This window comes from Schistocerca americana, chromosome 5 (genome assembly GCF_021461395.2).
Source record: "Schistocerca americana isolate TAMUIC-IGC-003095 chromosome 5, iqSchAmer2.1, whole genome shotgun sequence".
Taxonomy (NCBI): Eukaryota; Metazoa; Arthropoda; class Insecta; order Orthoptera; family Acrididae; genus Schistocerca; species Schistocerca americana.
In genome coordinates, this window is record NC_060123.1 from 509995699 (window position 1) to 510016638 (window position 20940).

Consider the following 20940-nt stretch of genomic DNA (forward strand, 5'->3'; position numbering starts at 1 on the left):
CACCACTTGTAATTAAACTGCAACATTCTGAAAGAACTGTCCACACAGATCTAAGGTCTGGGGATGTATAGAAAAGGTTACCAGCAAAAGGTATTGAGATTGCACAGATATGCACAAGCTGCACATGTATTTCCCGTTTTTGTGTTACAAGGATGATTAAGGATGAATTGATCAGTTGGTGAAGAGCCTTCCAAAATGAGGAAACAAGATCGCAGTTGTCATTTGGTCTGGACAAGGAGTGCTGTATCAGATGGGTAATAATGAACAGGGCAAATTATTTATCTCTGGGAAATTAATTTGTCATACTATGACATTTCAGCTCACACAAAGGAAGCTTCTGTCTGCATTGAAGATGACATAATATGCTACACACATGCCAGCTACAAGTGGTATGCGAACCTCTGACACTGATATGCTTAGTCGAAAGTGTAGTGTTCCTGAACAGTAATCATTTCAATCTGTCAGTGATAGCTCCACAAGAGTTATATGCTACTGTCATGACTGCAATCTGACAGCAGCTACACCAGCACGTTGCGGAGGCCAAGGTAATACCCTTTAAATCACTCCAAACGCCATGTCACAGCAGCAAAATATCACAGGTAAAATCAAAGCCTTCTTTGAAAAATTGTAACTAACGTTGTCTTCCTTGGGCTGCATATTAACAGTTTTCCACTGAACACATCTGAACACTGCCAGCAATAATATTAAGGTCCCCCAGGTAATATTTCTGGTGCTTTTTTTTTTTTTTTTAAGCAGACTCATGTTTAAGAAGATTCCCAGGAATCTATCCAAACTCTCCAAAATAAATACCCCAATTCATTGTGGCTAAATGTAGCCCCTGTAATGCTCAATCTGTGCCAAAGTCTCAGCGAGATCAGAAGCAATAAACTGGAACAGTGTCAATACACATCATCATGACTGATGTGTTTTCACTAATATTTATTCACAGACTATCAAAATATATTTTACACTAATACCGATTTCTGCTAAGCAACAATCAGCTTCAATAGATGACAACTCAGTCACAAATCTTTAACAGCGTGAAACTACTTTGTGATGCATGAAAATTATTTCTGAGATTACCTGATTCTGTAATCACATTCATTTACATTGCCAAGTCCATTTTTGTTTTGTTTTTAATGTGCAAAAACAACTGCACTTCAGTACCATAGAACACGAAGACAAAAAGTGGAGCTGAAAACTACAACACGTTAAGCCCAATTGACGGAAAGACAGCTAAAAAACAGGAACTTGGAGAAAGGTCCATAAAATATGTCCTAGACACAATGGAGATCCTGAACTAAAGATTAAATGTCTTTCGCCATATTGCTATGACAGGTAAAAAGTAAAACGCACTTGACAGCCTGGGAGCCATTCGCTAAAACGGCTGATAGCCAGCAAACATAAATGAGAACATATGGCCAACTGTCAAAGGTTGACGGCAATGAGCACAAAGTGATGAGGGATCACCACTTAAATGACGATGGCTAAAAGGACAATGACCAATACACAACTGGCTAAAATGATCTCATGGCGAAAGGGCTGAGAGGAGATCGTCCAAGCTGCTGGGAAACATTTAATTTCAAGGAGCTTGTTCCCATAAAGGGAAGACCAGTGAAGATGCCAAAGTGTCACCACCTGCCAACAGACAGCAACACAAAGATCATCAAAGGAAACAGAAGAACTAGCAGGCTGAGGTACGAGGACTGCAGTCTTGGCAGCCACATCAGTGGCTGCATTTTCCATCAGACCAACATGACCAGGGACCCACATGAACATCACAGTGGCTCCATCAAGACTGAGCAAGAGAGAGCTTTCCTGGACCTGTTGCACTAAGGGGTGGACAGTGTACAGCACACACAGGCTCTGAAGGGCACAGAGTCAGAGTAGATGACAATTAAAAAGCCTATGTCGCCGGATGTACTGCATGGCCTGATACAGGGTGAAGAGCTCCGCTGTAAATACAGAGTAGTTTTCAGGAAGGTGATATCAAAACATTGTTGGTAACAATGATGAAGGCACACTCGACACCACAGTCAGTCCTAGAGCCATCAGTGAACACAAAGGTACTACTGCGAAGTTCCATGTGAAGGTCAAGAAACTTACAGCAATAGAGTGAGGCTGGAGAAGTGACCTTAGGAAGGGAATGAAGTCCAAGGTGAACATGGGCTGTCACACGAAGCCAAGGTGGTGAAGGGTTTACATCCACTGGGAAAATGGCAAATAATGTGGAGTTAAGCTACTGAAGTAATAGCTGAAAGCTAACTCCATGAGGTAGTAGAGAAGAGGGATGCACCCCATGCTGGAGATAGGAGTCATCAAAGGAGGCAGGAAAGGATGGGTGGCCCGGTATGGCAGACAAACAGCATACATATCTGCTGAGGAGAAAATCATGGTGGTATGACAGCAGTAGTTCAGCAGCTTCTGCATACAGACTCATCTGGGCTAGTGTACAAGGTGCCAGAGGCCAAATGGATGCCATGATGGAGTGTATTGAGACAGTGTACGATGAAAGGACGTGCAGCTGCATAAATGAAACACCCATAGTCTAGTTTTGAATGGAAACGCGACTGGTACACACAGAGGAGAGTGGTTCGATCTGCTCACCAGGAAGTACCACTGAGGACACACAGGACACAGAGGAACCATGTACAGCGACTGACCAGGTAAGACACGTGGCACGACCAAGAAAGTTTCCTTTGAGCATGTGCCCCAGAAATTTCGTAGTTTCAACAAAAAGAGCAACAGGCTCAAGATATAAAGACCGTGGAAGAAACCAATTGTGCCGAAAGAAACAGTTTCGTCAGTGGAAAAGTGAAAGCTACTGTCGATGCTCCATGAGTAAAGATGATCAAGACAATGCTGAAGACATCGCTCAAGGAGAGAATTCCGAGGAGAACTGCAATAGATGGCAAAAATAATCAATGAAAAGGGAGCCAGAGATGCCTGGCGGGAGACAGGCCATAATGGTTAATGGTGATAGCCAAGAGGACAATGCTCAGGACGGAACCCTGAGGCACACTATTTTCCTGGATATAGGTGTTCGACAAGGCAGAGCCTACACATACCTTGGAAACTCAATCTTAAAAATTCCTGAAGGAAACTAGGCATGCAGCCTCGGAAGCCGCACATATAGATAATTTGGAGGACACCAATAGTCCAGCAGGTATCATAGGCTTTCTCCAAATCAAAGAACATTGCAACATTCCAGTATCTTCACAGGAAACCATTCTTGACATGGGTTGACAAAGTGACAAGGTGGTCACCTGCAGAACAATGCACTCTAAAGCCAAATTGCGAGATTTGAGCCATCATACCAGCCTGGCATGAATCATACATTCCATCACATTGTAAACACAGCTGATGAGAGAAATGGGTTGGTAGCTAGAAGAAAAGTGTTTGTCCTTACTGAGCTTGGGTATCTGTAAGACAGTGGCTTCATGGCAGCATTTGGGAAATGTGCCCTCTGCCCAGATGTGATTGTACGTATGAAGGAGAAAGTGCCTGTGTGCAAGAGAAACGGTCTGCAACATCTGAATGTAAACATCATCTGGCCCTGGGGCAGAGGATCAGGATGAATTGAGAGCATCACCTAGCTTCCTCATATTAAAGGCGGCATTTTAGCACTCAATTCTGAGATAAGAAGGATATTGCCCAAGCATCTCTCATTCGTTTTCAATGGAGGAAGAAAGGGTGATAGTGGGTGGAGCTCGAAATCTCTGCAAAATAGCGGCCTAAGGTGTTGAAGATAGCAATAGGGTTCACTATGACATCCTCTGCTATGGTCAGGCCAGAAATTGGGGAAAGGACCTTGGTCCCAGAGGTCAGAGCTCAGCCCACACAATGGAAGAGGGAGTGGAATTGTTGGAAGAACTAGTACATGAAATTCAGCTAGGTTTCTTTTTGCTATCCCAAAGAACGTGATGACACTGTGCACACAATTGTTTACAATGAATTCAGTTTGCCAGTGTAAAAACACAGAGAGCACATCTCAGCACACAAATTGTGCTGTGGCACACCTTATTTCACCAAGGACATGGCATGGTAAAGATGAAGTGTGAGGAATGGAAAGTTATGCAGTGATAAGGATAATGTTGGTAAGGTATTCTACTTGGTCATCACAACTGGGGAAATGTTGTTCATTGAAGTTCACCAGGGAGGAGTAAGGCCTCTAGTCAGCCTTAGAAAGCTACCATTTAGGTGTGCACATAGGCAGAGGTAGAAGTCAGCAACATGTTAGCACATGGTTGCTTGAGTGTGTGTCAGAGAATGGACCACTCTAGACGATGGACAAGACGGCAGTGCAGAAGGAGACGTCCAAATGGGAATAGGTATGCACTGAGTCTGAAAGGAACTTGGGTGCTCCCATGATAAGACACATGAGGGTAAGTTGGTTGAGAAGATCAGCCAAGAGGGCACCTCTGCGACAGGTTTGGGAGAACCACAAACAAGATGGTGTCCATTAAAGTCACTAAGCAGCAGAAAGGGGTGAGGGAGTTGCCCAATAAGCTGGAGGAAGTCAGCCCTGGTGACACCGGATGAGCAGTATGACTCCCCCATGCGAGATGGAAGGCCGTAGGATCCTGCTCGAAGAGATCTGGAGAGACATCAGCATTCTTGTCTGTTTGTCGGGTCTAGGGTAGAACAATGGTTGGCAGTACGCACCGGCAACACGGCGGTCAGCCAGATAAGGATGTTATGTGGTGACACCATTCAAGAGGATCTGCAAGTTGGTGAAGAAGACCATTTGCCTCTGATTGCTTGGAACCTTTGTGGGTGGCAGAAGAAGATACAGATGTTTGTTGGCTTGAGGGCATAAGAAGTCTTCATGGAAGTATTCCTTCTGCCCTTTCCAGCCTGCCGGTTGTGTAGCAGGTGGCTGCCCCATGAGGCAAGTTTCTTATGGCTTGTTGTGCAGCTGGAGGAGGAGACAGGGATGCTACCATGACACGGTGATTTTTCAACCGCAGTGCTGAATTTGAGGTCGCAGGTCTGTGTGACCATGTCCTTCATAGAGCGAAATGTAGCAAGAACAGACTGTGAGCTGAAAAGTAACACACAGTGTTTCTGACTAACTAGCAACTTGGGAGCAACAGGTTAAGTCAACGTTTCCTTCACCCAGATCTCCCGGATGGTCTGCTCATCAAGATACACGGGACAATCTTGGGATGAGGCTGCATGATCGCCATTGCAATTGATGCAGCGGGTAATAGCAGGCAGACAATTGCCTTCGTTAGCATTCTTACCACGGGTTAAACATTTGGCTGAGCATTGACAGGACATGTGAGTGTGGTTGTAATGATGACACGGTTAGCAGCACATTGGGTTTGGGATATACGGTCAGACTGTGATAACTCAGTCTGCTTTGATGTCTGAGGGAAGCACTACTGTATCTACATCAGAAAAGGTATGCGTGTGAGCACTGAGGATTCATCTACCTTTTTTATCACCCAATGGCCTGCAATGATGCCCTGATCACAGAGGTATGTTTGGATTTCTGCCTTAGACCATTGAGCAGCCTAGTGTAAATAACACCACACAAAGAATTCAGCGTGCGATGTGCCTTGACACGAACAGGATAGCCATGGAGGAGCAAAACTGCAAGCAGTTGCTGGGCTTGAGAATCAGCAGTAGTCTCCAAAAGCAAAATGCCATTGCTTACATGAGAGCAGGATTTCACAGGGCTGGCAACTCCAACACATTTCTGGATAATGAATGGATTTACCGTTGCAAAGTACTGACCGTCTTCAGTATGTGAAACCACGAGGAACCCTAGTGCTGCTGGGAGGGTCTTTGAATCGTTAGCCTCATTTTGTTTCTATTTAGTAGATGTAGACTGAAGGAGATGAGTGACTCACTGTGAGAAAATCCCCACAACTGCCAGCGTGTCCAATGGTGTGCTCCGTCCAGCCCCCCCCTCCCCCCCCCCCCCTGCCAGCCTCTGACCCTCATGGGGGTCCCACCCGCCTTAGATGGTAGTTCACACCTGAGGTTACATCCCAACACCTAACAGAGGGACCAATTGGCAATTTGAGACTGTAACAGATCAGGCGATCACCCCTCCCTGGGTCTGACTTGTACCAGAGGGTACGTGCAAACCCTACCTATCAAGCCATGGCTGGGAATTACGCCTTACCCAGCCACCTGTTACTTATCAGATGTGTGGCCTGACATTCAGGAGTGCACCAGGAGGAAGAAGAAGAGGAACCTCTAACACCGAAGCGGAGGAAGGACAGGAGAAGGGGAACAAAGAAAGAAAAGATGAGCAAAAAGCAGTGGAGAGACTGTTCTGATGTCAGGCTACTGAAAATGCAGAACACATTCCCACGAACATCCCGACACGTTCCCCAAGGGAGGGTAAAAAGAATAGCGGGAGGATAGACATGCAACATGGAAGGGAAAAGGTGCTGCGAAGGCTGAGGCCCCATGGTAGCCAAGCATGAACCCACCAGAGTGGCGAGCCTACTGGGAGGGAGGGTGGAGTGGTTGTGTCTATAATCTATGAACAAATATTAAATGAAGTCCTACGTATTCTCACTGATTTTGAAATTTCAAATTCAGTATAGCACATTTTCACTACATAATCTTCATTAAACAATGATTGTGCGCTTGCACTGCCTTCTCCTTGGTCCTATCAAGAATCAAACAAGAAATCAGTTACATTTATGATACTCCTCTAAAATGCTTCATTAAGGCATGTTTTTGGTCAGCTAGTAGTGTATGGAGGTTGGTATTAATTGGCCTAAAATGGCTATGGTAGACATGGAAATACAACACTGGTGGCAGTAGCAGATATCTGTTACTTACATGGACTAAAAATAAACAAAGGAGGGAAGGCTCTTGTCAGCTGAGTTGTTAAGAAGGCACATGAGTAAGAAAGAGGCACACGAGTATGACTGGAAACATTGTTAAGCTTTCTTATGATCGTCTTCAGAGGTAGGTATAGGAAACATAGGTGCCTATTAAGCACTCAACATCTGAACTCTACAGCACGATGTCGCTTTTTCTTCTATTATTTACATTAGACCGAAGACTTTCATTCTGATCTCTGCCAAGATCATAATATTCAAATATCTAGACTGATTATTAAGTTTAGCAGGTCCATCATTCAAGCACACTGTAAAGCTTAACGGCAAAATTTTTAATGATTAGCACTAATTAGATACCTGTAGTTGATTGTTCATCAGGTTTTCCAGATACTGAATGATGATTGCCTTGAAATCTTTCACACGATTGATCTCAAATCTTTCCAATTCTTTTTTAATCATCTTTGAAATATTATCAAATTCTTCTTGACCACGTTCAACTTTGGACTCCCACTGAAAGTAAACAGGAGTTCAAATTATGATTCAGGAACTAGTAAAAACTAGAATTTTGCACCATAAAAACTAGAAGTTTGCACCACACAGAACATGGTCAGGTCTGAGTAGTAAGTCACTATATGTACTGTTTTACAGTGAAGTTAAGACTAATGTCTTTCTGTACCATATTTGCCTTTAATCTGTCACAGATAAGGTAGAATCTCCAAGAAGTATCCTCTAAACTCTTACTATCATTGCCTATTACTTATTAAGAACCTACTAAGTCAAAGTACAGCAGGGAGGGGAGGGGAGGGGGAGGGGGGGACCATCAAGTTCATCTTGACTGTCTAGATGAGTAGAGTTGGCTTATCGTACACTGGAAATCAGGCATAACATTGAAATAAGATTGCTATTCATCCATATTAGTAACAGTTGCTTTCATACACAGGGAAATATATTACATACTTATACTACTGGCCAAATAGTTCTTGCATATACAAGCCAACGGAAGAGCAATTTCCTAACATAGAATAAAAGTATTTTCCAAAGGTATTTGGAGTGTAGTCCTGTGCAGAACAGAAAAATGAATATAAATAGTTCAAACAAGAAGAGAATAGAAGATTTTGAAAAGTGGTGCTGCAATATACTGAAGAAGATGGATGTGCAGATTAGCTAACGAATGAGGAAACACTAAATACAATTGCATAAAAAATTAAATTTATCGCAAAACTTGACTGGTTGTTGTTGTGGTCTTCAGTCCAGGGAGTGGCTTGATGCAGCTCTCCATGCTACTCTATCCCATGCAAGCTTTAGCTCCCAGTACAAACTGCAACCTATATCCTTCTGAATCAGCTCAGTGTATTCATCTCTTGGTCTCCCTCTATGATTTTTACCCTTCACACTGCCCTCCAATACTAAATTGGTGATCCCTTGACACCTCAGAATATGTCCTAACAATCGATCCCTTCTTGTGGTCAAGTTGTGCCAATGTTAACAAGTTTCTCTTCTTCAGATATGCTTTTCGTGCCACTGTCAGTCTACATTTTATATCTTCTCAGTTATTTTGCTCCCCAAATAGTAAAACTTCTTCTTTCAGTGTCTCATTTCCTAATCTAATTCCCTCAGTTTCATCTGATTTAATTAGACTACATTCCATTATCCTAGTTTTGTTTTGTTGATGTTTATCTTATATCCTCCTTTGAAGACACTGTCCATTCCATTCAACTGGTCTACCAGGTCCTTTGCTGCTTCTGACAGAATTACGATGTCATCGGCAAACTGCAAAGTTTTTATTTCTTCTCCATGGATTTTAATTCCTACTCCAAATTTTTCTTGTTTCCTTTACTGCTTGCTCAATATACAGATCGAATAACATCAGGGATAGGCTAAAACCCTGTCTCACTCCCTTCCCAACCACTGCTTCCCTTTCATGCCCCTCGACTCCTATAACTGCCATCTGGTTTCTGTACAAATTGAAAACAGCCTTTCGCTCCCCATATTTGACCCCTGCCACCTTCAGAATTTTAAAGAGATATTCCAGGCAACATTGTCAAGAGACTTTTATAAGTCCACAAATGCCAGAAATGTAGGTTTGTCTTTCCTTAATCTATTTTCTAAGATAAGTCATAGGGTCAGCATTGTCTCACGTGTTCCAACTATTCTACGGAATCCGAACTGATCTTCAAGGTCGGCTTCTACCAGTTTTTCCATCCATGTGTAAAGAATTCGCGTTAGTATTTTGCAGCCGTGGCTTATTAAACTGATAGTTCGGCAATTTTGACATCTGTCAACACCTGCTTTCTCTGGGATTGGAATAATTATATTCTTCTTTAAGTCTGAGGGTATTTTGTCTGTCTCATACATATTGTTCACCAGATGGTAGAGTTTTAGGCTATTAGTAGTTCTAATGGAATGTTGTCTACTCCCAGTGCCTTGTTTCGGCTTAGGTCTTTCAGTGCTGTGTCAAACCCTTCACACAATATCTTATCTACCATGTCATCTTCATCTACATCCTCTTCCATTTCCTTGCTATTGCCCTCAAGTGCATCATCATAGTATAGACCCTCTATATACTCCTGCCTTCCTGCTTTCCCTTCTTTGCTTTGAGCTGGTTTTCCATCTGAGCTCTTTATATTCATACAAGTGGTTCTCTTTTCTCCAGATCTCTCTAATTTTCCTGTAGGCACTATCTATCTTACCCCTAGTGATATATGGCTCTACATCCTTACATTTGTTCTCTAGCCATCCCTGCTTAGCCATTTTGCACTTCCTGTTGATCTCATTTTTGAGACATTTTTATTCCTTTTTGCCTGCTTCATTTACTGCATTTTTATATTTTCTCCTTTCATCAATTAAATTCAATATCTCTTCTGCTACCCAAGGATTTCTACTAGCCCTCATCTTTATCTACTTGATCCTCTGCTACCTTCACTATTTCATCTCTCAAAGTTACCCATTCTTCTTCTGCTGTATTTCTTTTCCCTGTTCCTTCACTCATTCCCTAATGCTCTCCCTGAAACACACTACAATCTCTGTTCTTTCAGTTTATCCAGGTACAATCTCCTTAAATTCCTACCTTTCTGCAGTTTCTTCAGTTTTAATCTACAGTTCATAACAAAGAGATTGTGGTCAGAGTCCATATCTGAACCTGGAAATGTCTTACAATTTAAAACCTGATCCCAAAATCTCTGTCTTACCATTATATAATCTATCTGAAACCTTCCAGTGCCTCCAGGCCTTCTTTCACGATTCTTAAACCAAGTGTTAGCTATGATTAAGTTATGCTCTGTGCAAAATTCTACCATGCGGGTTCCTCTTTCACTTCTTACCCCCATTCCATATTCACTTACTTTTCCTTGACTTACTTTTCCTACTATCAAATTCAATTCCCCCATACCTATTAAATTTTCATATCCCTTCACTATCTGAATAATTTCTTTTACCTCATCATACATTTCTTCAATCTCTTCATCATCTGTGGAGCTAGTTGGCATATAAACTTTTATTATGCATTCACTATGCTGTTCGTAATAGCTGATCCTTTTATTTTATTCATTAGTAAACCACCTCCTGCATTAGCCCTATTTGATTTTGTATTTATAACCTTGTATTCACCTGACCAGAAGTCTTGTTCCTCCTGCCACCGAACTTCACTAATTCCCACTACCTCCAACTTAAACCTATCCATTTCCATTTTCAAGTTTTCTAACCTATTTGCTCGATTAAGAGTTCTGACATTCCACACTCCGATCCTTAGAATGCCAGTTTTCTTTCGCCCGGTAACGACGCCGTCCTGAGTAGTCCCCACCCAGAGATCCGTATGGGGGACTACCCTACCTCCGGAATATTTTACCCACGAGGACACCATCATCATTTAACCATACAGTAAAGGTGCATGCCCTCGGGAAAAATTACAGCTTAGCTACAGTAAGCGGCTTTCAGAAGATACATACAGATGAGAAGGCTTGCAAATGACAGCCCCTAGCAGTCTGTGAGTTATGATCCATGACAGTTACAGTGGGCTTGGTGCAGCTGCTTCACCTGTCAAGCTCAACAATCAGTTTCTATGGGAACACCTCCTCACTGTTATCACAGCTTTATAGATGACTAATTTTTCCATCTGCAGCCTTTGTGCTTTGCAGGGATCATCTGTCACCGACTATACTATAGTACATAAGAGCGGCATCAAACGAAGCTTTGAATTTATGGTCCAGTGAATCTTTCAACACAGTAGGAGTGCTCAATCAGGCATTATGTCAGGTTGCATTTGAAGTTAATTATATTGTCTATCAGAATATTCACATCAATGGGTACGTGGCCAATGATTTTTTGCAAGGTTTTTTTTCCTCCTTATATTTATGGGGATTACTGTTTTCAAATTGTGCCTGCTGGAAGAAGCTTCATAAGTGAGTAAATGCACTCCAAATATGTGGTCATAATGTCCATCCATTTGAAGACATGTCAAGTACAAGCAATTTCCTTACTTACCTGATAGCAAGATTGTCATTATGAGAAACATTGCTTATCAGCAGAACAATCATTCTAAGGAAGCATGGCTGTTTGCTAATCCCATTTATTTTGATATGTTGTCAAATGTTAAGACTCCAGGGCATTAGAAGTAATATTAGAAGAAGTCCTTACAATGGAAAGGCCAAACTAACAGTTCTGCTGAGTGTCCTAGCTCACAGCAGGAAGGTGCCCCATAAGCTGCACAGCAAAAATTCACCAAAAGAGGGTGATTGTAGGACTTAATCATGTCAAGAAAAGTGCAGGCTTGTTGGTTGAAAAGCATTTGGAACATAATGCTCAGCTATTTTCTTAGGGGGGGGGAGAAGAATGTTGGTGTTGAATTCTTTCACAAGACACTTCACTACACTAAAAGAGCTGATAATTAAGAACAAAGCAGACCTAACAATAATTCCTGACAACATATATTAGACCTTCAAATGATGGATGTTACTGTGAACAGACATATCAGAGCTCACCTGAAACAGCTTTATAGCGAGTTCCTCCCAAAAGGACACCATACTTTCACTCCAGGGGGAAGTCAAAAAAGCCCTCAATACCCAAGCTTGGTGAATGGATCATTACTACCTGCAGGTGAATCTCAAGTGAAACCATAACCAAAGGATTGAAAAAGTGGTGTGTATCTAATGCCATGTATGGATCATGAGGTAACATAGTATGGGAGTGTCAGGAAGAAAGAAATGGCAGTTGGTGTACAAACTATCATATCTGCATTTGTAATGAATAAAACAAATAGCAGTATCACAGCTATTGCCTTAATTGGCAAAACAGAGGTGAGCAACAACTGCACGTAAACCATTTCTTTCTGTTCCTTGTTTTTCTTCTATTAAAATATGTACAATTAGTCAAAAAGTGTATGTTCACAATGCATAGTGTTAACTTTCTTGGCAGTTCGTTCAGTAAAACTGCGACTTTGGTTAGTCAGGATTTGCTAAAAATAAAAAATCTCAAGCCCCTTCAAAATGGTGAGGAAGGGTGAACCATACAGGGTCAAAATACAATCAAATAAATACACTAAAATAATGTGAAGTTTCTAAACAAAGAATCACTTTAGTTCCAGAGCTCATTTTACCCTATAAGAAGAAGCAAGAAAAACAAAAGATGAAAAATTTCTTTGCTTTTCAAGGCACCCAAAATTATGAAGAAACCACCTAACGAATACAAGTGAATAATCCCAGTTTTACTCATTAAGAAACAAAATAGGAAAATTAAAATGTCCAAAAAGTTTTGTATAACTTTTATGATGTGATAAGATTCTACCGAGTACTTTTTGTAATTTTACTTTTCTAAATCAGAACTCCCGTTTTTTTCAATACCACTGACCACAAGCAATCTATGTACATGCCCCAGTATAATGAAGCTAACTGTAATTTGCATAATGTGTGCAATTCAGTGAAGAGCCAAGTTTCCAATTGTGAACAGGACAATGTGACCTGTGCACACTGTTCAGTCAGTCAACATGCCTCAAGAAATCATTTCGAGCAATGGAAAACCCAGGTAGGAATATCAACAATATAGGAAGAGATTGCTACTTACCATAAAGAAGAAATGTCAACTCGCAGACAAGCACAATAAAAAAGACACTCACATATAGCTTTCGGCAACAGCCTTCGTCAGTAAAAAACACACAAGCGCGCACGCACGCACACACACACACACACACACACACACACACACACACACAGAGCCTCTACCTTATACACACATGACCAACTTCCGCATCTCTGGCCGGAATCTAACATCATGTGGGATGCAAGCAGCTATCTGGAGGGGTTGGGTAAGGGATGGTAGTGTACAGATGGATGCTGTCTGGCGAAGAGTGCAAGGACTAGACTGCCAAGAAGTGCAGCGTCATGAGGTTGCGGAGCAGGGAGGTTCAGAAAAAAGGAGCAGAAATAGAGAAGAGTGGGGAAGGTGAGTGGATGCATTGGCAGAGGATTGCAAATAAACATGGTGGAAGAAGAGAATTCCCCATTCTCTTCTTCCACCATGTTTATTTGCAGACGATAGGACAGAGGGGGTGAAATTGTCAGGTGGAGAGTGTGGGCACAGTACGTTACCATAGGTTGTGGCCGGGATAATTACAGGAGCAGAGAATGGGCCATTCAGAAAAGCTGATGGTGAAGTAAAGGATCCAGATGGCTCGGATAGTGAAGCAGCCATTGAAATCAAGTGTGTTACATTCAGCTGCATGTCGACAGCCAGTTGATAGTCATACCAATGTAAAACACAAAGATTGCAGCAAAGCTGGTAAACAACATGGCTGTTTTCACAAGCGACCTGGCCCCTGATGGGGTAGGATAAACCAGTGACAGGACTGGAATAGGAAGCACCGCGTGGGTGGTTTGGTCAGGTTTTGCACCTCGATGTTCTATAGGGATATGATGTTTGTGGCAAGAGCTTGAGATTAGGAGTGGTGTAGGGATGGACTAGGATGTTCTGGAGGTTGAGTGCGCGATGGATCACCACTTTAGGTGGGGTGGGAAGTATATCAGGTATGATGTTCCTTACTTCAAGGCACGATGACACGTAATGAAAGTCCTGGCAAAGAATGTGGTTCAGTTGTTCCAGTCTGAAGTGGCACTAGATAATGAAAAAGACATTCCTTTGTGGCTGGTTCTCAAGGGTGGTGGGAGGATTGGGAGTGTGAGGGGAAATGGCATGAGATATGCTTGCAGGCTAGATCTGGGGGATAGTGCCAGTCTGTAAAGACCATGGTGAGGATCTCAGCATACTGACCGAGGGAGTTTTTGTCACTACAGATACGCCATCCCCGGGTAGCCAGGATATTTGGGAAAGGGTTTTTGGTATGAAAGTAATGACAGCTGTCTAAATGCAGGTACTGTTAGTGGTTGGTTGGTTTACTGTGGACAGAAGTGCAGGTGGGGCCATGAGAGAGAAAGTGGTCAACATCTAGGAGGATGGTACACTGGGTTGAGGAGGACCATGTGAAGTGGATGGGAGAGATGTTGAGGTTGTGAAGGAACGAAGATAAGGTGTCTTGGCTCTAAGTCCAGATCAGGAAGGTATCGTAAATGAACCTGAACCTGACTAGGGGTTTGATGTTCTTGGAGACTAGGAAGTTCTCCTCTAGATGGCCTATTGAAAGGTTGTCTTAGGAGGGTACCTTGCAGGTGCCCATAGCTGTGCCACAGATTTGTTTGTATACCTTCCCTTCAAATGAGAAGTAGTTATGGGTTAAGATAAAGTTAGTAAGGTGTATGAGGAATGAGGTAGTGGGTTTGGAGTCTGAAAGATGTTGGGAAAGGTGGTGGTCAATAGCAGTAAGACCAGGGGCATGAAGGATTTGTGCATATAGGGAGGTGGCGTCAACAGTGACAGGTGGGGATCCAGGAGGCAAAGGGGGTGGGGGATGGTGGAGAGTCTGAAGTGCGTGGTTGGTGCCTTTGATGTGGGAGGCTAGATTACGAAAAATTGGTTGGAGGTGTTGGTCAATGAGAGCTGAAATTCTTCCAGTGGGGCCACAATAACCAGCCACAATGGCGAATCCAGGACTGTTGGGCTTGTGGACTTTGGAGAGCACGTAGGAGATGAGCGTGCAGGGTGCCGTAGTGGAGAGAAAGATTCAGGGAAGATGTCCTGGGAAGGGCCTAAGAGTTTAAGCAGGGATTGGAGTTTGTGTTGGACTTGTGGGATGGGATCAGTCTGGCAGAGTTTATAGGTGGAGGAGTCAGATAATTGACTGAGGCCTTCTGCCAGGTAGTCAATGTGATTCGTAACAACATTGGTGGAGCCTTTGCCTGCAACTAGGACAATTAGGCTAGGATTTGTTCTGAGGTTGTGTATAGCTGTTCTTTCTTCTGCTGAAAGGTTGGTGTTCTGAGGAAAGGACCTGGGGAAGGATGGCGAGGGCTAAGTTGATGGTAAACAATTCCTGGAAGGTGACCAGAAGGTGGTCTGGTGAGGGGGGGCACAGTTGGATGGTGGTATAAACTGGAAGAGGCAGGGTTCAATGTTGGAATTAGTGTGGTTTTGGTTGGAGGGAGGGATTGGTGACAAACTAGTGCTTCCATTGCAGGGACTGGGAGAAGAAGAATAGGTCTTTGACTTGTCAACTCTCTTTCTCCTGATCTCTGCAATAGAGGCACTTCTTTGCCACCAATAGCTCAAACCAAAACTACCCTAGTTCCAACATTGAACCCTGCCTCTTCCAGTTTATACCACCATCCAACTGTGGCCATCCCTCCCTCTCACCAAGCCACCCACTGGTCACCTTCCAGGAATTCCTTACCTTCAACTTAGCCTCACTGTCCTTCCCCAGGTCCCTCCCTCAGAACACCAACCCTTCAATAGAAGAAAGAACAGCCATAAACAACCTCAAAACAAATCCTGACCTAATCACACTACTTGCAGATACAGGTTCCACCAGTGTCATGAATCGCAGTGGCTACTGGCAGAAGGCCTCTGCTGATTATCTGACTACTCTGCCTGGAGACTCTGCCAGACTGATCCCATCCCACAAGTCCCACACAAACTTTAATCCCTGCTTAAAGCTCTAGGCCCTTCCCAGAACATCTCATCTGAATCAATTTCCCTCGTCACCCCTACTACATCTCACACACACACACACACACACACACACACACACACACACACATTCCACATGTTCCCGAAATCCACAAACCCAACAATACTGGATGCCCCATTGTGATTGGTTATTGAGCCCCCACTGGAAGAATTTCAGCCCTCTTCAGCCCTCATTGACCAACCCCTCCAACCAATTGCCCATAATCTAGCCTCCCATGTCAAAGATACTAACCACTTCCCTCACTCACACTCTACCATACCCACCCTTTTAACTCCTGGACCTCTACTCATCACTGTTGACACCACTTCCCTACACAAAAACATCCCTAAAACCCATGGTCTTACTGCTTTTGAAAACTAGCTTTACTGACATCTCTCAGACTCCAAAACCACTACCTCACACGCATTACTAATTTATCCTAACCCAGAACTCTCATTTGAAGAGAAGGTGCATGAAAAAAATCTGTGCCACAGCTATGGGCCCCTGCATGGCAACCTCTTACACCAACCTTTTTTTTTGTTGAGCCATCTAGAAGACACCCTCATAGCCTCCCAAAACACCAAACCCCTAATCTGGTTCATGTTCACTGAAGGTATCTCCACGATTTGGACTCGGGGCCAAAACATCCTATCTTTGTTCCTTGACAACCTCAACACTTTCTCTCCCATCCACTTAATATTATCCTCCTCAACCCAGAGTGCCTAGATGTTCATCACCACCTCTCTGGCAGCTCCGTCTGCACCTCTGTCACATTAAATCAATCAACAGTACCTGCTTTTAGACAGCTGTCATCCTTTTCAAACCAAAAACATTTCTCCCATATAACCTGGCTACCTGGGGATAGTCTATCTGCAGTGACAAAAACTCCCTTGCTAGGTATTCTGAGGGCCTCACCAAGGCCTTCACAGACAGGCACTATACCCCAGATCTAGTCCACAAACAGATCTGTGCCACTTCCCCTCACACCCCCAATCCTCCCACTACCGCTAAGAAGCAGCCACAAAGGAGAGTCTTCCTCACTGTCTAGTTCCTCCCCAGACTGGAACATATTAACCACATTCTTCGCCAGGGCTTTCATTATGTGTCATAGTGCCCTGAAATAAGGGACATCCTACCCGACGTACTTCCCACCCCTCCTGAAGTGGTGATCTGTTGCCCACCCAACCTCCACAACATCCTAGTCCATCCCTATACCACTCCCAATCCTTTGCAACAAAGATCATACCCTTGTGGAAGGCTCAGGTTCAAAACTTGCCCAACCCACCCACCTCACACTTCCTATTTCAGTCCTGTCACAGGTTTAACCTAACCCATCTTGGGCCAGGCCACCTCTGAAAGCAGCCATGTAATTTACCAGCTCTGTTGCAATCATTGCACAGCCTTTTACACTGGTATAACTACTGACCAGCTGTCCACCAGGATGAACGGCCACTGCCAACATGTGGCCAAGGGCAAAATAGGCTATCCTGTGGCACACTATACATCTAAACACAACAACATTTTATTTCAAAGGCTATTTCACTACCTGCACCACCTGGCTCCTTTCCTCCATCATCAGCTTTCCTGAACTGTGCAGATAGGAGTTATCCTTTTAACACATTCTCCACTCTTAATTATCCCAGCCAGAATCTATGGTAACATACTGTTCCACAACTTCCGTTTAACAGTTTCACCCCCTCCGTCCTACCATCTGCTCCCCATTCTCATCTCCCACCCTGTTTATTTGCAGCCCTCTGCCAACACATCCACTCACCTTCCCCACTTCTCTCCATTTTATCTCATTTTTCTGCACCTCCCTGCTCCACAACCTCATGACGCTGCGCTTGTTCGCAGTCTAGTCCCTGCACTCTCCACCAGACTGCATTCATCTCTGTCTGTACACTATTATCCCTTTCCCTTCCCTTCCAGATTGCTGCTCACTGCCAATGCCAGCTGGTGACTACAAAGTATTGTTAGTAAGTATCCCGAGGAGGAGGCAATGCAAATGTGCACTGCCCTTTTGGAGGCAACCAGGAGAACAGTGTTGACCAAGACTGTAGGCAGCTGTTTGACAATTCAATGCAATTCCATGGGTTTATCATGGAAGCAGATTCGACAGTTTGGAACACCATGTACAGATGTCTGACACCTCTCACTAGTATCAAAGCCATCAGGACAAGCTCCACCAACCTATTGTCCGGCCCTACACAATACATTTTGGCAATGGCTTTTCCTTTCAATACAATAATGCACTAATGAGGAAAGTGCTTATCAACTTTATCAATGCTCCATTACCCTGAGCGTCATTTTCCCATAAAATGTAATACAGAACATACTGCTCTGTACTCTCTCAGTATTCAGTGCTCACTTCTCTGCACTGCTGTGTTTGGAGCCCGTTACAAACATGCATTTTTATTTCCATGAAGTCTGTAACAACTAACCAAGTAATTTGAAACATAGGCTGGAGTACATGTATGCTTACTCTCAACATTGTGTCTACCACACTGAGGTTTCTAGATTTCTGTACTTGATGTGTCACTGGTGTTCAAAATACTGGTGGAGAGCAGTTCAACACTGTCTTGCATTACCATTAGCACATTCACATTGAATATTTTAAGGATTTGAAACAACAACTATCCTGCAACAGTCACAGCTTACCTATTTGCGGAAATTTCTTTAAAAGTTCAAAATTTACGTTTCCTTGTACAGCAAAAGCTACTGAATTTAAATAAAATTTTGTTGGATACTGCAAAAAGTGTGAACAGAAACAAGACACTATTGGATATAGAAAATATTACTCCTTACTTCCACAACTTCCATCCCAGCTTGCACTCCTTTATCCGACTTCCCTGACAGCTCCAATTTTGCTTTTTGTTCTCTCTTTTTATTTAACATCTGCTGCGAGTGCTGCCAATTTTGATACACCTTGACCCTCTCATGGAACACTTCCTGAAAAATTATACAACTGTCAAGCACATATTTTGGTATAATGTTAATGTAATAAGTTTCTGTAATGATGCTGATTAATTACATGCACATTAACAGAAAAATCTGCAAAAAACTGACATTTACAATGGGAAATCCGTCTTTGAACCAATCAGTGCATGATGAACACAGAACCTTGTACTACACGGTAATTTTTGTTTTTATGCAAACCAACTGCTGCCATAAAACATTGCTTCACTAGATCAAATAAATATACATTAATTGTGTATCAAAGCCTAAAAGCTAGCATTAGACTAAAATGCTGACTGAAGGTTTACAATGTGAGGAGCCTCTGTTGCCAACAGCATTGGAAAAATAATAAAAAGGGAAAAATAAGAACACACTGTATGCGCTTTTGGAGCCAGTGGTTCCTTCTTCTGGCAGAAAAGTTGAAGGGGAAGAAAGAGAGCTGTACGAAAAGGACTGGAGAGGTTAGGTTCTCATCCCATCCGGCAATTCTCCCCCTGACCCAGCATTCTTTGTGACTTTTCTGAACTGTATCCCTTTCCCTAAACCTTTCCAGTCCTTTTCCTTCACCCCTCTTCCTTCCCCTCCAGAAGAAGGGGCCACTGGCTCTGAAAGGTTGCTCCAGGAGTAAAGCAAAACCTTATGTCTGAAAATAAAAACCACTTTTACGTAGGAAACTAAGAACCAGTTTAATCACCTGTGAATCATCTGCTAACATTAAAAGCAAGGAATCTTGTGTGTGTGTGTGTGTGTGTGTGTGTGTGTGTGTGTGTGTGTGTGTGTGTTCCACTGCTGCCACTTCGTGAGGAGATTTCTTATTTATCCATTTACAATCTACGGTATTGGTATGATTATGTCACAAGGTAATGAGATAACAGAACACAGAAGTTTCAAAATTCCTAAAATGCATGGAAACAGAATTTTTAATCAAAATATCCACGGGTATGCTGCCAGTCTATAGTGCCCGTTGGACACTATAGACCGGCAGCATACCCGTGGATATTTTGATTATCAAATACGCCGGGAGAAACTCAAGAATCAGAATTTTTAATATTATATCATTGAAGAGAGTTCTGAGATGGATTTAAACTGGGTTTAGTTCACACCCTCTTCCAAAACAAATAAGTAATTGGGAAAGCACAAGACACACTAAACAAAAGCAGCCACAAACATGGTTACAGAATATTCAGGAATCAATTGACTGACATGTCCTTAGATCCTGTTTTGAACTCAGGAATTTAATAACAGAGAGAAAGAAGGAAGATAAACACACTAGGAAGTTAGATATAGGTAAGTTACCAAAGAAAGAGATTCTAGAAATTTTCAGGTACAGTGATAACCAGTATAAGTAAAAGTGTTAAATGTAATTCCGTAGAGCAGCAAATAAAATAATGAAAATTAGAAGTGAATAATCTGAATCACCAAATCTCCTGAACTGGGAGTGTATGGTGCAACCATTTCCACAGAGTGAACAATACTTATTGTATTGTATATTGTATTTTAAAAGCTATGGTTAAATCAATATTTCACCCAAATCTACACATTCAATAGTATTTAGTCTCCAGAAATATGAAGAATTAAAATTACTGTTTGTCCCATTTCCTGAAGTATTTATAAACTTCCATGTAGTGCCTACACTTTACTTCAGCTAATTCTTTATTAAGGACCAAGTAAGGAGACACTGACTTTTCAAGAATTGTTCTGAAACTGGCAGTTAAAACATCAAACATTTGAGTGAAAAATCTGCCCCCTAACAAAGACTTTATATTTCATGAAAGACATACCATCAGCTGCTGTCAAAAACTTTATTAAGTGCCTACCAGTTTCAGTCTACATTTTCTGACACTGGCCAAACAATTCATAATATACACTTAAGATTTTGACAGCAGCTGTTGGTGTAACTATATGAACAGGTCTTTCAAGAAATCTATTGCAGCTGTCGAGCACTATTTTACGGGCTACTGTGCATAACAGCTTGAAAAATCTTACCATGGAACACCCATTTCATTAATAACACTACACAAACCCATATATTTAAAAGTGAGATCTTTTTGGTAATGCAGTGACAATTATAGGAGATTTATTTCGAGTGTTAAGAGCATGCATACACAAGTTAGCCACTCATTACCTTTA

At 42.5% G+C, this 20940-nt stretch overlaps 1 protein-coding gene across 1 annotated transcript in view; it reads right to left on the reverse strand.

The window, feature by feature from the left end:
* Positions 1-20940, reverse strand: part of LOC124616077 (sorting nexin-2) — a 50788-nt gene that overhangs the window by 1098 nt on the left and 28750 nt on the right. Inside the window, exons 9-10 of the mRNA XM_047144322.1 lie at positions 18661-18804; positions 7167-7319 (exon numbers count right to left, since the gene is read on the reverse strand). Coding sequence (XP_047000278.1) covers positions 7167-7319; positions 18661-18804 — 297 coding nt within the window. The remainder of the gene's footprint in view (positions 1-7166; positions 7320-18660; positions 18805-20940) is intronic.